The sequence below is a fragment of the Hemitrygon akajei genome, chromosome 7 (assembly GCF_048418815.1).
Source record: "Hemitrygon akajei chromosome 7, sHemAka1.3, whole genome shotgun sequence".
Classification (NCBI taxonomy): Eukaryota; Metazoa; Chordata; class Chondrichthyes; order Myliobatiformes; family Dasyatidae; genus Hemitrygon; species Hemitrygon akajei.
In genome coordinates this window covers 104,533,018-104,546,336 of record NC_133130.1, presented here as the reverse complement: position 1 = coordinate 104,546,336, position 13,319 = coordinate 104,533,018, and the positions used below count along the sequence as shown (strand labels likewise).

The window sequence follows — 13,319 nt, the reverse complement described above, 5'->3', positions numbered from 1 at the left end:
TTATACATTGACTTGCTGCCACATGATTGGCTGATTTATGAGCAGGTGTACTGGTGTACCTAATAAAGTGGCCACTGAGTGTATGACTCCTGTAAGAAACCAATCAAATGGTGTTACTGGGCGATATTGAAGTTTAGGGACTTGCAATTGTTCTAATTTGAAAAGATGTAACCACCTTCATTTAAATCATCAGCAAAATATGTGTAAAAGTTACTTGCACAAAGCGGACATGGGCAGATAGAACTGAGGAGCTGATATTTATCCGGATGACAAAATAGATTTGAAGCTAAAATCAGAGCATGAAGCACTTAGTGTATTGCACCAACAATAGACAAAATAGAACCAGGGAAGACCACCAGAAAATTATAATCCATTTCATTTATTTAGAAAAAATATTTATAAAACACTTTTCTTCAGTAACAAAAAAACAATACAAACAAGCCCAATAATCTTTTGCACCTGTTTCTATAAATACGAATATGTACAAAATATAGACATATAGAACTGAAGTGCCTTTTCCTTTTACATATATAGCAGAATTTTAAATTATGTGAAATGAACTTCAAGAACCTTCAAATGCACAAGCAAGTTTTTAAAAAATATTTCGGTACTCGAAAGAATACTTGTGTTCTCTTTTCCTCCTGCTCCCCTCGACCATTAAATAGTTCACGTCCAAGGAAAGGCATCGGAGGCAGCATTCGTGTCTGCAGTGTGAGAGCATTTTCTCAAACTTCTCCTGAATTTACACTCAAAGGCAGTGCAGGCTTTCTGTTCGGACATTGTAGAGAATACAGGAAGCAACTGTCGGTCCATAGTGCAACGGAATTTCATTTCTTTATAAAATGCCATTTAAAGACAGTGCAAGTGGAGAGTACAGACTCCTGGCTTGCTGTCTGTCCTTTTGAGTGTTCCTGCCAGTTTCAGCAGAGAAACCGGTTCAATCTAAGCAGCAGTTTACTGGAGAAAATCTCTTCTTGGCAAGGCAACTATACTTCAATTATTGTCCTTCCATTTCACACCTGCGGAGAAAGCAAATAGATTTACTGTCAGTAGCTGGTCTCTTTTCAGACTTTTGTTTATAGATACAGTGTGGGACAGACACTTTGGCCCAATGAACTGCACCACCCAGCAACACGCCTATGTAACATAGCCTAATTACAGGACAATAGAACAACAACCAATTAAACTCGTAAAACGGACAAGTCTTTGGACTGTGGGACCAAAGAAACCAGAGGGCCTAGAGAAAACCCACGCGGTTCATGGGGGGAACGTAGAAACTCCTTACAGATGGTGGTGGGATTGAATGCTGAATGGCCCGGGCTGTAACAGCAACACGCTAACCGCTACGATATCTCGATGCCCAGCACCTTTGCCGACGTAAAGGAGGATTACATTGAGTGGCATACAGAGAACTGGTTCTATTACACATGCATTAAGTTCATGCCATCATACATTTGGGTGTTAAGGAATGGAGAAGAAAAACATTGACCTCAGTTGCAATGATACATTCGTCCTTCTCTTCTGATATGACGTATATCGACTGGTACTTGGTGTCTTTTGAAGCAGAGTATGCCGATTCTGGCTGCTTCCTTTCTGATGGTTCGCTGGTGGTTTGAGACAAAAGCAAGGGTTAGGTTGCTAGGCAATTGACTGTGTGTCCCAGCAATTCATTGGATATCCCAGATAATAGCCACATTCACAGCAACTAATAAAAAGTAAACGGATTTTCTTATTTACCCATTGTGTTGTGGAGTACTTTTCTGTTCTGTCTCTGAAACACTGGCATCCCCCCGTTCATTTTCATCCTTAAGGAAGTCTTCATTTCTCAACTCGTGCACCAGATTATAATCCACTGAGGGGAATTTGACCCTGTAACCATTTCTCTCTGTAGAACTTTCACTTTGCAAATCTACTTTCTTGTTGGTGTTTTTGATCTGTGTGGAAGCAATGATGCTGATGGAAATGTCCTTCTCACGATGACAGTCATTCAGGTTGTTCATTGTCTCGATCTCACTCTTGGAGATGGTCGGCCGCTGCTGGCCCTTCTGAAGCTTCACCCGCATGCAGACAACAATTGCTGCACATCCCAGGAGCAGCACCAGGGCCAGAATAACCCCAGCGCCCACGGCAACCCACGGGAACTGGCCCTTGTTCTCGGCATCCGTGTATTTATCCTTAATGTCAATGATGAGAGTTTGATCCCGAGGCTGCTCTGGCAGCAGGAACTGACAGTTAAGACCACCATAGCCGTGGGCACACTGGCAGATATAATGATTGTTTCTTTCATGACAGGTTGCCCCGTTGTGACAAGGGTTGTTGATGCATTGACTGAGAGCGATGCTGCAGTTCTTCCCACTAAATCCAGACAGACAGGTGCAGGTGTAGTCATTAATTCTATCCTGACATGTTCCGCCGTTAAGGCAGGGCCTGCTTGCACAGTTGTCCGCATCAATATTACAGTTTCTGCCCATGAAGCCAGCGCGACACTTGCATATGTAGGAATTCCCAATATCAACACACTCAGCATCTATAGAAATAAAAGAGATCTTCTGTGATATGATGATTCAAGTCTTACATGAAAACCAGAATTTATATATCAAGGTTTTAACACACCTCGAGGTTGGAATTGGCTTATTACTGTCACACATATCAAGATACAGTGAAACACTTGCCTTGCACATTGTTCAGACAGATCAAATCATCAAGCTAGTACAAGGTAAAACAATAACAATGCAAATTAAATTGTAACAGCTAGAGAGAAACTACAGGCAGGTAAACAAGAAGGCACAAAATTATAACAATCGCACTAAATCAAGAACCTTTCAACCTCTGCTTTAAATATACACAATGGCTTTCCCTCCACAGCCATCCGTAGCAATGAATTCCACAGATTCACCACCATCTGGCTAAAGAAATTCCTCCTCATCCCTCTCCTAAAGTGATGTCCTTCTTTCTGAGGCTGTGCTTTCTGGTCCTAGCCTCTCCCCTTGTTGGAAACATCCTCTGCATGCCCTTAAATCTAAGTCTTTCAATATTCAATAGGTTTCAGTGAGATCCCCCCTCATTCTTCTAAACTCCAGTGAGTACAGGCCCAGAGACATCAAATGCTCCTCATGCATTAACCCTTTCATTCCTGGTATCATTCTTAGGCACCTCCTCCGGATCCTTTCCAAAGCCAGCACATCTTTTCTTAGTTAAGGGGCTCAAAAATTCTTACAATACCCCAAGTGTGGTCTGACCAAAACCTTATAAAGCCTCAGCACCATATTCTAGTTCCTAGAAACATAGAAAACCAACAGCACAATACAGGCCCTTCGGCCCACAATGCTGTGCCGGACATGTCCTTACCTTAGAATTCATTCCTCTGGAAATGAATGCTAACATTGCATTTGCCTTCCTCACCACCAACTCAAGTTAACCTGCACGAGTCCCTTTGCACCTCAGGTTTTTGAATTTTCTCCCCATTAAGAAAATCGCCCATGCCTTTATTCTTCTACCAAAGTACATGACCATACACTTCCCGACACTGTTTTCCATCTGCCAGTTCTCTTTGCCCATTCCCCCAACCTTCTGCAGACTTCCTGCTTCCTCAGCACCACCTTGCCCTTCCACAAATCTTCGTATCATTTGCAGACCTGGCCACAAAGCCATCCAGTCCATCATCCAAATCACTGACGTATAACTTGAAAAGCAATGGTTCTCTCACCAATCCCTGCAGAACACCAGCCATCCAGAACAGGCCCCCTTTATTCTGACACTTTGCTTCCTGTCAGTCATCCAATCTTCTATCCATAGTAGTATCTTTCCTGGAATATCTTGTTAAGCAGCCTTATGTGTGCCACCTTGTCAAAGGCCTTCTGAAAATCCAAGTAAACACCATCCATTGACTCTACTTTTGTCTATCCTACCTCTTACTTCCTCAAAAAAAATCCAGCAGGTTTCTCAGGCAAAATTTCCCCTTAAGGAAGCCATTCTGACTTTGCTTATTTTATCATGTGTCTCCAAGTACCCCAGAACCTTATCCTTAATAATGGACTCCAACACTTTCCCAACCACTCACGCACAGTCCTCTAATTTCCTTCCTTCCTTCTGCTTCTCCCCCTGAATAGATCATTACTAATGCTTCCACAATTTCTTCAGCTACCTCTTTGTGGGTGGGTGAGTGAGGTGAGGTCTTTGATTATACTGGCTGCCTTACTGAGGCAGGATAAGTATAGACATAGTCAATAGAGGGAAAGCTGGTTTCTGTGCTGAGCTGTGGCCAGTCCTCTGCATTTATTTGCCGTCACGTGCATACCAATCTGTAATGCATCCAGACAGAATGCTTTATATGGTGCAGTGGCAAACATCAATAAAGGCTGATGGGGACATGTCAAATTTCTTTAGCCTCCTGAGGAAGAAGAGGAATTGCTGAGCTTTCTTGGCTGTTAATCTACATGGTTGGACCAGAACAGAGTATTGGAGAGGCCTCAACCCCAACACCTTTGATGTAGACAGGAGCGTGTGCACTGCCTTCCTGAAGTCAATGACAGCTCTTTTGTTTTGCTGATGTTTGGGGGAAAGTGTTGTCTGATTTCATGTCACTATCACCTTCCCACACTCTGGCTCATTGTTATGAGATGTGACCCACTACTGTGGTATCTTCTACAAACTTGTAGCTGGAGTTGGAGCAGGTTCAAGCTACACACTCAACCACGAAGCAGGAATGTGTGGTTAAGCAACTTTTGATGCCGAGTCACAAGAGGTAGTATTAGGAACGGCTGACCAAGGGATGTTCAACAGAGACAGGACTTCAGGAGATCCTTAGAAGGAAAGACAGGTTGTGAGTTTAAGAGGAATTCAGGAATGTGGGTGAGTGGAGGGAGAAATGTGGGTGAGTGGAGGGGGGAATGTGGGTGAGTGGAGGGGGGAATGAGGGAGAGTAGGGGGTTGTGTGGGAGTGTGGGGGGTAATGTGGGTGAGTGGAGGGGGAATGTGGGAGAGTAGGGGTTTACATGGGAGAGTGGGGGCGATGTAACTGAGTGGAGGGGAAATGTGGGAGTGTGGGGGGTAATGTGGGTGAGTGGGGGGCAATGTGGGAGAGTAGGGGCTTACATGGGAGAGTGGGGGAATGTGGGTGAGTGCAGATGAAGCAAGAAGCTGCAAGGAGATAGGTGGATGAGGTAACGTAAGCACCACCATTACACCTGAAATCTGCACATTTACATTCCTGCTTACCATTGGTGCACGGACTGGAACTGCAGAGGTCAATTTTCTTTTCACAGTTGAAGCCAGAATAACTGGCCGGACAGTGACAGCTGTAGCCACCAGTGGGTTTGTCCGAGCACCTCCCTCCATTAAAGCAGGGCCTGTCCTCACACTTCATGGCACTCAGTTCACAGTTTTTCCCATGGAAGCCAGGAGGACACGTACAGGAATACTGATTCTCCAGATCCTAGAGAGAGATTTTAATGCAATGGTTACTTATACACAAGGTAGAGTGAGTCATAGGTCTCTTTTATCAATATATAATGTATTTTTTCTCAAAAAAACACACATTATCAGAAGTTCACAAAACCTTTTACAATTTCAAACTAAAATATGATTACTATTATCTCAAGCCCCTGTGGGGCCCCACCGTTCTCCTACTGTGCCCACAGAGAGCGCATGCTCCTTCCCCAAGCCATCGAGCACTACAGCACAGAAACAAGCCCTTCAGTCCATCTCGTCCATCCCAAACGATTATTCTGCTTAGTCTCACCAACTCAGAGCTGGGTCATGACCCTCCACACCCCTCCTCTCCACGTACCTATCAAAACCTCTTCAATGTTACAATCGCACCCATATCCTCCCCTTCTGCCCACAGCAAGTTCCATGCTCCCACCATTCTCTGAGTGAAGAAGATCTCCCCCAAAACATTTCACCTTTTGCAGCTAACCCATGACCTCTAGTTCCTGTCTCATCAAACCTCAATTGGAAAAGCCTGCTTGCATCTCCTCAATCTATACCCTTGCTAGGAGCTTTATTACACTTGACTAAAGGGGTGACTCTCACTTACTGTGCAGCTTCCGCCATTTTTGCAGGGATTGACATCGCACTCATTGATTTCAGTTTCGCAGTTGGACCCGGTGAAACCAGGGCGGCAAGAACAAGTGTAGCTCCCTTGACCGGTGTTCGTGCACGTGGCTCCATTTTTGCATGGCTTGTGGTGAGTACAGTAATTCAGGTCTGGTATGAGAAATGGTCAATCACAGAAGAAATTAAAACAAACACTAAACCAAACACCAAATCAAAGAGTTGGACTTTCAGTGAAAATGGGAAAACATCTTTACCTTGGTTGCAAAACAGACCGCCCCACCCTTCCTGACAGTTACATTGCCAAGGCTGTTGACACGTTCCATGTAGGCAACCAGGATAATGAATGCACTCGTCACAGTATCGTCCTTGCCATCCCACCCGGCATCTAGAAATACACAACAAACAATGCTTGGAAACATATTTCATGCAAAAGGAAGTCTTCCTTCTCCTCTGAAGGATTATCTGAACAAACCATTGTAAGAAAGTTAATCACTCCCCTCCTAAAATAGTTATTTGATGAAAGCAGAAGGCACAGGACTGAGCCCAGGACAGAGGATGCTGTCAGCAGCTCATGGCCTGGGAGGGGTGACAGGCTTAAGAAGAAGAGGAAAGTAGTTATTTACTCACTTATGTGAATGGACATCAGAGGGAAGGCTAACATTTACTTGGTATCCCTCGCTGCCATTAAGAAGGGGGCAGTGATTTTGTTAATTCCAGGAACACAATGCTGCCTCCTCATTGCTAGGACAATAATTCTGTGATGATTAATTATTGTTAAAAGGATTAGGATACAAGAATTAAAACCTAGGGTTTTAAAATATATAGTTATGCAACTACAGTAAATATATAGTTATGGAACTGTATACAGAATTATGAGAGGAATGTATAAATGTAAAAGCAAGCACTGAGGTTGGGTGAGTCAAAAAGTAGAGGTCATGGGTTAAGGGAGAAAGGTGAAATTTTTTAAGGGGAACCTGAAGGTGAACTTCACTCACTCAGAGAGTGGTAGATTGTGATCAAGTTGCCAGTGTAAGTGGTAGGTGCAGATTCGATTTCAACATTTAAGAGAAGTTTTGGCAGGTACATGGATGGGCTGGGTGTGGAAGTGATGGAATGGATGCTGTCAATGGGACTAGGCAGGTTAGCAGACTAGATAGGCCTGTTTCTGTGCTGTAGTGTTGTAGAGCTCTGCAACTCTGCTGCCTAGAAAACGAAATTTGAAAGTGAAGAACTAAAAATGCACAAAGGCAACAATTGAATTGTTGTTCATGGTGTGAATTCACAACGTGCAAGATTCGAGTTCAGTAGGTTTGCAGTACTGGTTTATGGGACTTTGCACCAGTTCATATCCCACCATGACAGCTGTGGAATTTTAATTCACTTAATAAACTGTTTAAAAAGAACTGGTCTTAGCAATGGTGACCATGTCATAAAAAGCCACCTGGTTCACCTTCCAGGAGGAAAACAGCTGTTCTTACCCACATATAATTCTAGCAAGTTATTGATATATCACAATGAAAGGTAGCTGACACCTTCCCAAGACAATCAACTGACGTCCACATCCTGAAAAATGGCTTAAAATGCCAATTTACAAGAAATTTAAGATTGATTGAATTTCTATGGGCCAGTGTGGTTGACGTGAGAGCTTTAAAATACAATAAATGATTTGTGAAAAGTCACTCTCTGCAGAGTTCCCTCTAGGCCGTGCAGTAACTGAAATGCTCCCTGGCCTTTGTCGCCACACAGCGGTAATTGGACGCAGCTAGAAAAGGTTTACAAAACGTGTAAGAGTTTCTTCCTTGTTCTCTAATTTCATTATACCCTTCAATTCATAAATAAAAATCGAAAGCATGTGATTCTTCAAGTTTCATTCTGAATATGCATAGTATGCATATTACAAAAAAAAAGTTTTCAAAGCCCTGTAAAAATGTCCTGCTTAGAGCGATGGTGGTGAAAAAGAACGTCCGTATTGTTGTGGTCGCTTGAAAACTTGCCCAAGTTGACCGACTGATTCGTTCCGGTCTCTCCGCATTGGCCAATAGAGGGCGCTGTGAGCAGCTGTTCCGTGACAGAACACTGAGTGCTGTAATGAGTCTCCCTGCACTCGTTTAACTCGGTAATAATAGTAAATTTACTTCCCAGTAGGGTAGTGTAAATTCGAGTTTAACAGTAATGTTTTCCTTTTGTTACATGATCCCCAAAGACTTGCAGTTTCCCAGGCTTCCAAGATGTACCTAACAGCCACCAGGAGATGAACCTCTTTGAACTCTGAAAGATGCCTTCTATTCCCACGCACCTTCCGATACAGATCATTTACCGCCTCTTTTATCTACCGATCATCCGACAGCAGCTCTCATTACTCACTTGCATTCCCCGGGTTTGTCGCAGTATCCGTGTTGTTCGTCGCATCCAGGAAGGCAGATAGCTGAGGGAAGAAAGAAAAGTTGCAACTTTTAAATCTACCTATCAAACCCTAAAACAAAAGATGAGGAGACAGAATAGGTTTTCACACACGATGATTGAAGATCACTCACTACTGTAAAACATCGGTACAAAGCTAACTCACAAAACGTTTATATTTAACTTTTATTATCCGCCCTTCTCGCTTTTCTGTAACACCCTCAGCTTCACCGCATTCAGCAGTTTACCCCCCCCCACCCGTGTGTGTGTGAGAGAGAGAGAGTGAGTGTGAGTGTGTGAGTGTGAGTGAGTGAGTGTGTGTGTGTGTGTGTGTGTAGATAAGAGTGGACAGCTGGTTTGCAGGCTAGCTGCAGTAAGACAGCTGCCTCATTGTTCGCTACCTCTCAGCCCCACAGCGCAGCTGCCCTCGTGGACTTGTGTGCTCTCGATAACAATGCACGCCACCGCCAGCCAGCCTGCCGGCCGCCCATCCGCGCCCCGGCCCAAAGCCCGCCCGCTCAATTGTCACCGCACGAGCTGAGATGGCCCAATGAGCGTGAACTGGGGGCCCCCGGAGTTGCTGCTCTTTGCATTGGCGAGAGCCTAAAGTTCGGTGCAGACTATATGCGTCTGTTCGAGCGCCTTCTTGTTTACGAACTCCATCTTAAAGGTTTGCTTAAAGTAAATATTGAAAATGGTTTAACCTCAAGAGCAAAGTTAAAGACGGGGTTGAGTCCCGTTGATCGAGCAGTTTTAAAGTCGCCGCGTGTAATGAGAAGTGTGCACTCACATTCAGTGCAGTATGGCCCCTTCCAGCCCGGGTTGCACATCTTTTCACCTTTCTCGCCACAGCTGAAGTGGCCAAAGGCGTCATCTCGGGGGCGGCAGAAGACGGAGCAGCCCTCTCCGTAGTAGTGTTCGTCACAGACGAAGCGGTAGGAGTACTTGAGTTCGGTTCTGCTGCTGATATGTACGTCCTGGGACCACTCGTCGCCCACGGTGAGGTGTCGCTGGGTCGCCAGGCGGCTGATGAGCCGATCTGGATTATCTGCAGCCACGCAGCGTGGGGAAACACGCATTGTTAAAGACATGACAGACATCTCACCAGAGGCAATAATAAAAATGGTGTGTGCGGGGGGGGGGGTAAATTCGAGATTACGGGAAGTAGGGAGAGGGAGGAAGTTACCTGTACTAAGGTCATCGGTGGGGTCTGCGTGCAGGGCTTCAATGATCAAAGAGAAAGTCCCCTGTTTCAAACAAGATAAAGCAAAATGTGAACCTACAAAATCAGCCTCGATAAAAAGGAATCATATCAAAGCTGTTCTACACACACACACACACACACACACACACACACACACACACACACAAACACACTCACACACACACACACACACACACACACACACACACACACACACACACACACACACACACACACACAGACACACACACAATCTCTGCAGCCTTTGCATTTCAAACATGAGGAGCGGATCTCTAATCAGAAGTGTGTTTATAATCTCGGCGCAGGATACTGGCAGAGACGGCAATTGTTATCCATCTTTACGCTTAATTTCACCACCTTCACACATAGGATTGTAAAATGAAGCCGTTAGGAATCTCACGCTGGGATGAAAATTGCCAGTTAGGGTCTGTGAAGTTTCCCACATCATTAACTCTTTTTACTCTAGTTCAAACGCGTGTTCCTTCTTCACAGCCTGACTCAATCCACCGTCACCTCAGCTTTCCCGCACTGTTCTCTCTGACACACACACTCCCTCCCTCCTCAACAAGGCAACTTACCGGCCAGGTGAAGGCGAACGGAAATCGGATGGGGTTGCTGAAGGCTTCGGCGTCCGGGATGGAGAACGAGTTGGAGCCGAGCACAGGGGTGAGGGCACTGCCGTAGGTGCACGGGGGCTCCGGGGAGATGTTGGTCTGGTAATGTTTCAGACACACGCGGAAGAAGGTCTTACACTCGCAGGGCAGCCCGTAGTTGGAAGCAGATCCTCCTTTGCAACAGTTTACGTTGCCACTCAGGCCTTTGCGATTATTGAATTCTTGTAATTTCAACTCAAACACCCCCGAGGGAGAAGCCTGTGGAGAGTCAAAAAGGTGGGATGTAAAAGGGACGAGGAAGAGCCACGAAAGGATGTGAGCGATTTAGGTGTAGGTGGAAGGGGGGGGGGGGTAAATCGGGAGCAGCCAGCTTACCTGATGAAGCGTGGCGAAAACTATGATAAGGAGACAGAGGCTGCGACGGGCCATGGCTGGGCACGATCTCACTTGGCCTTTACGGAAGGGGGAGCCCGGACTAAGGCTTGCCGCTCACAGCTCCACTGAGAATGCTTCTGTTTTTCCTCTCTCAAATCCTCTGCCTGCTGCAATTCTCCACAGAACCGCCCTTGCGCCGATGACTGACAGTTCCTCTCAATGAGGCTCCGTGGCCGGAGCGCAGCGGTCGAAAGATCGAGGCGCTCACACTGGCTGAGGTCCTTTGCAGCGAGCTGACACTTTTCTTTTTTCTCTCTCTCTTTCTCTGCCTCTGTCTCTCTGTATCTGTCTGCCCCCCTCTCTCTCTCTCGCTCTCCTTCTCTCTCTCTTGCGTGGGCTGCCTCTTTAATTTTACCCCAGATATTCGGGGTTTAATTCCAGAGGGAAACACCCTGTGCAGCGAGATGGTTTCCAGGAAATTTAGCAACAGCCTTAGTTCTCTCAATGATTCCAGCTGAATTTTTAACTAGTTGATTTTAAATGGAGAAGGCAGAGAGAGCACTAATGTTCTCGGAGAAGGTCGGATCCAGGAGGTTATCCCTTTTGTTGTCCTCTCACTTTTTTTTTTACTTTGATGCTCTGCCTCCCGCTCTCTCTCTCTCTCTCCCTCCCTCTTCTCTCCCTATGCCTCGTATACAAACGCCTTCCCTAATTCACTCCCAGTCGGATCCGCAACCCTCGAAGACTGATGAACCAAGCGCCCTGCCCTCTCTTTATATACAACAGCGGAACTGCATTCCTAATGACACACAGATTGTTCGACCAACTCTCCCCCCACCCCCTCCCAATCTGGCGAGCTGTTACAAAAGGGGCCGGTCTTGCCCTCCTCAATGGATCGCCAAATGGTCACTGAGCTGGGCAATTCTCCCAGCACACACAAAAACTCATTTAAATTCCAACGAATATATATATGCCGTATATAAACAGTCGTGCAAGTTTCTCTGAATTGTAACAATTTATTAAGTTAACAGAAGAGCGGACAGGGGGCCATGTTGTGAAAATATGCTCCCCTTCCCCACTTTTCGCTCCAATTTCACTTTACGCAAGGAATCTGAGGGGCGGGGAGGATTGTGGCGACAGAAACTTTGAGTTTTCCGATGAAAGTTAGAGCATTTATGGATTTTGACTCCGTGTGTGTGTGTATGTGTGTGTTTCTGCAAAGCTGTGTCGGGGGGGGGGGGAGTTGGTGGGTGTGTGTCGTTCGCGTGGCTGTCATTACGACAGTTGTTATTGTTGAGCTCAAGGCGACTCATTGTGCTCTCAGCTGTATGTTAATGGGAGCAAGCACCTGCTCCCTACAATAGAGCAGCTCCCCCCGGCGCACGCTGCCTCCCCTCTGCTCCTGCATTGAATCCGGCCAACAAACAAACACATCACAACAACTGACCAACCCTCTAGGTACCAAAGTACATAACCTGGCTAAAAGTTCACTAAACATAACTCACACGCAACAGTTCTATGCTTTTTTTTATCTATAGTAGCTCAAATCCACAGGCAAAAGTTCTTTTATTTTGCTAGACTTTGTCCTGCACTATCAGCTAAGATCTATGAACAGCTGTGGAAGCGACTTTCTCGGAAAAGAATTTACCGGTCAAGTTTGTTGTAAACAGTTTGCTATATTTACCTTTCACTCCTGGGGGCATTTATCGTGCTCCTCGCGATATATGAAGGGGAGGGGGCGAGAGAGAAATGCCCATGGAGAGTTCAGATGAAGTGCCTTTTATTGTTATATTTTTAAAAGGCATCGTTGTGCTGCACGGTTTCCTGCTGCATTAATGACTCATCTGACCGGATTACTTTTACACCAGGCGTGCAATGACTTGGAGAAACTCAATTTATCTCGAGCCAATCGCAGAAACATTGACTTTGGAAAGAGAGAATGCTGATGCGGAGGCTGTAATGTTAACTCTTATAAAAGGAAGCAACAAGTGATTCAAAAGACTTTCTTTGCCCCTCTAAACAATGTCTTCCAAAGAGATTTTTTTTTAAAAAAATACACAGACGCCAGATAATGGCTTGCAAGTTAATGCATTGCAAAAACGTAACGCATCGCAATTTTATTAATATTCAAGTGTAAATAGGTTCCACGCGCAAGGGTTTAACACGACAAAAAAAAATGTGCCTTTCTCAACCGCCCAGCATGCGTTTGTTGAATTGACGGGGTACAGATTTCCCGATTGCAGCGGCAAAGCGTGACTGAAAGGCATACTAAAACACGGCAATCCTTGCCAGTGCACTTATTCTTTTCAGGCTCAATTTATGCCACGCGATTCTGTTTTCGTGAAATCAGGCAGAAAGCTCTCTTTTCTTTCCTCCTCCTCCTAGAAGGCCGAACCTGCGTTTCAGAACGGGAGGGAGGTGGGGAATGAGACAGAGACTGTTTAACTTAGTGGTTCTGCCGGAGCCTGTTGTAGTTTAACTCCTGTCCACCAGTAACTACGGAAACAAAGAGAGGGCAGCTCTGGCGATTCGAGGTCCAACTATTCAGCTTTCTTCCCCCAGTTTAATTTTCATTATCAAGACAAGAGGAACCCTTGGGGATTCGATCTCAAGGGGTACGACACGCCTCAGACGCGGTCAGCAGATAG

At 45.4% G+C, this 13,319-nt stretch overlaps 1 protein-coding gene across 1 annotated transcript; it reads right to left on the bottom strand.

Moving 5' to 3' along the window:
* Positions 1–363: 363 nt before the first annotated feature.
* Positions 364–11,415, bottom strand: dldh (dihydrolipoamide dehydrogenase). Its single transcript, XM_073051614.1, has 11 exons — positions 10,672–11,415; positions 10,261–10,554; positions 9,644–9,704; positions 9,248–9,505; positions 8,422–8,482; positions 6,312–6,442; positions 6,038–6,207; positions 5,218–5,434; positions 1,738–2,527; positions 1,490–1,604; positions 364–1,019 (listed from the first exon to the last, which is right to left on the bottom strand). Exons 1-11 carry the CDS (start codon positions 10,723–10,725, stop codon positions 1,014–1,016), a joined length of 2,157 nt encoding a protein of 718 aa, XP_072907715.1. The 5' UTR covers positions 10,726–11,415; the 3' UTR covers positions 364–1,013.
* Positions 11,416–13,319: the final 1,904 nt, after the last annotated feature.

Excerpts from the sequence above, each read along its gene's own strand:
- dldh (XM_073051614.1), bottom strand. The coding sequence starts at position 10,725 with ATGGCCCGTCGCAGCCTCTGTCTCCTTATCATAGTTTTCGCCACGCTT. Across the intron at positions 10,555-10,671 it reads TTTTCGCCACGCTTCATCAG|GCTTCTCCCTCGGGGGTGTT; the intron begins GTAAGCTGGCTG and ends GACTCTCCACAG. Across the intron at positions 6,443-8,421 it reads GACAAACCCGGGGAATGCAA|ATGCCGGGTGGGATGGCAAG; the intron begins GTGAGTAATGAG and ends GTGTATTTCTAG.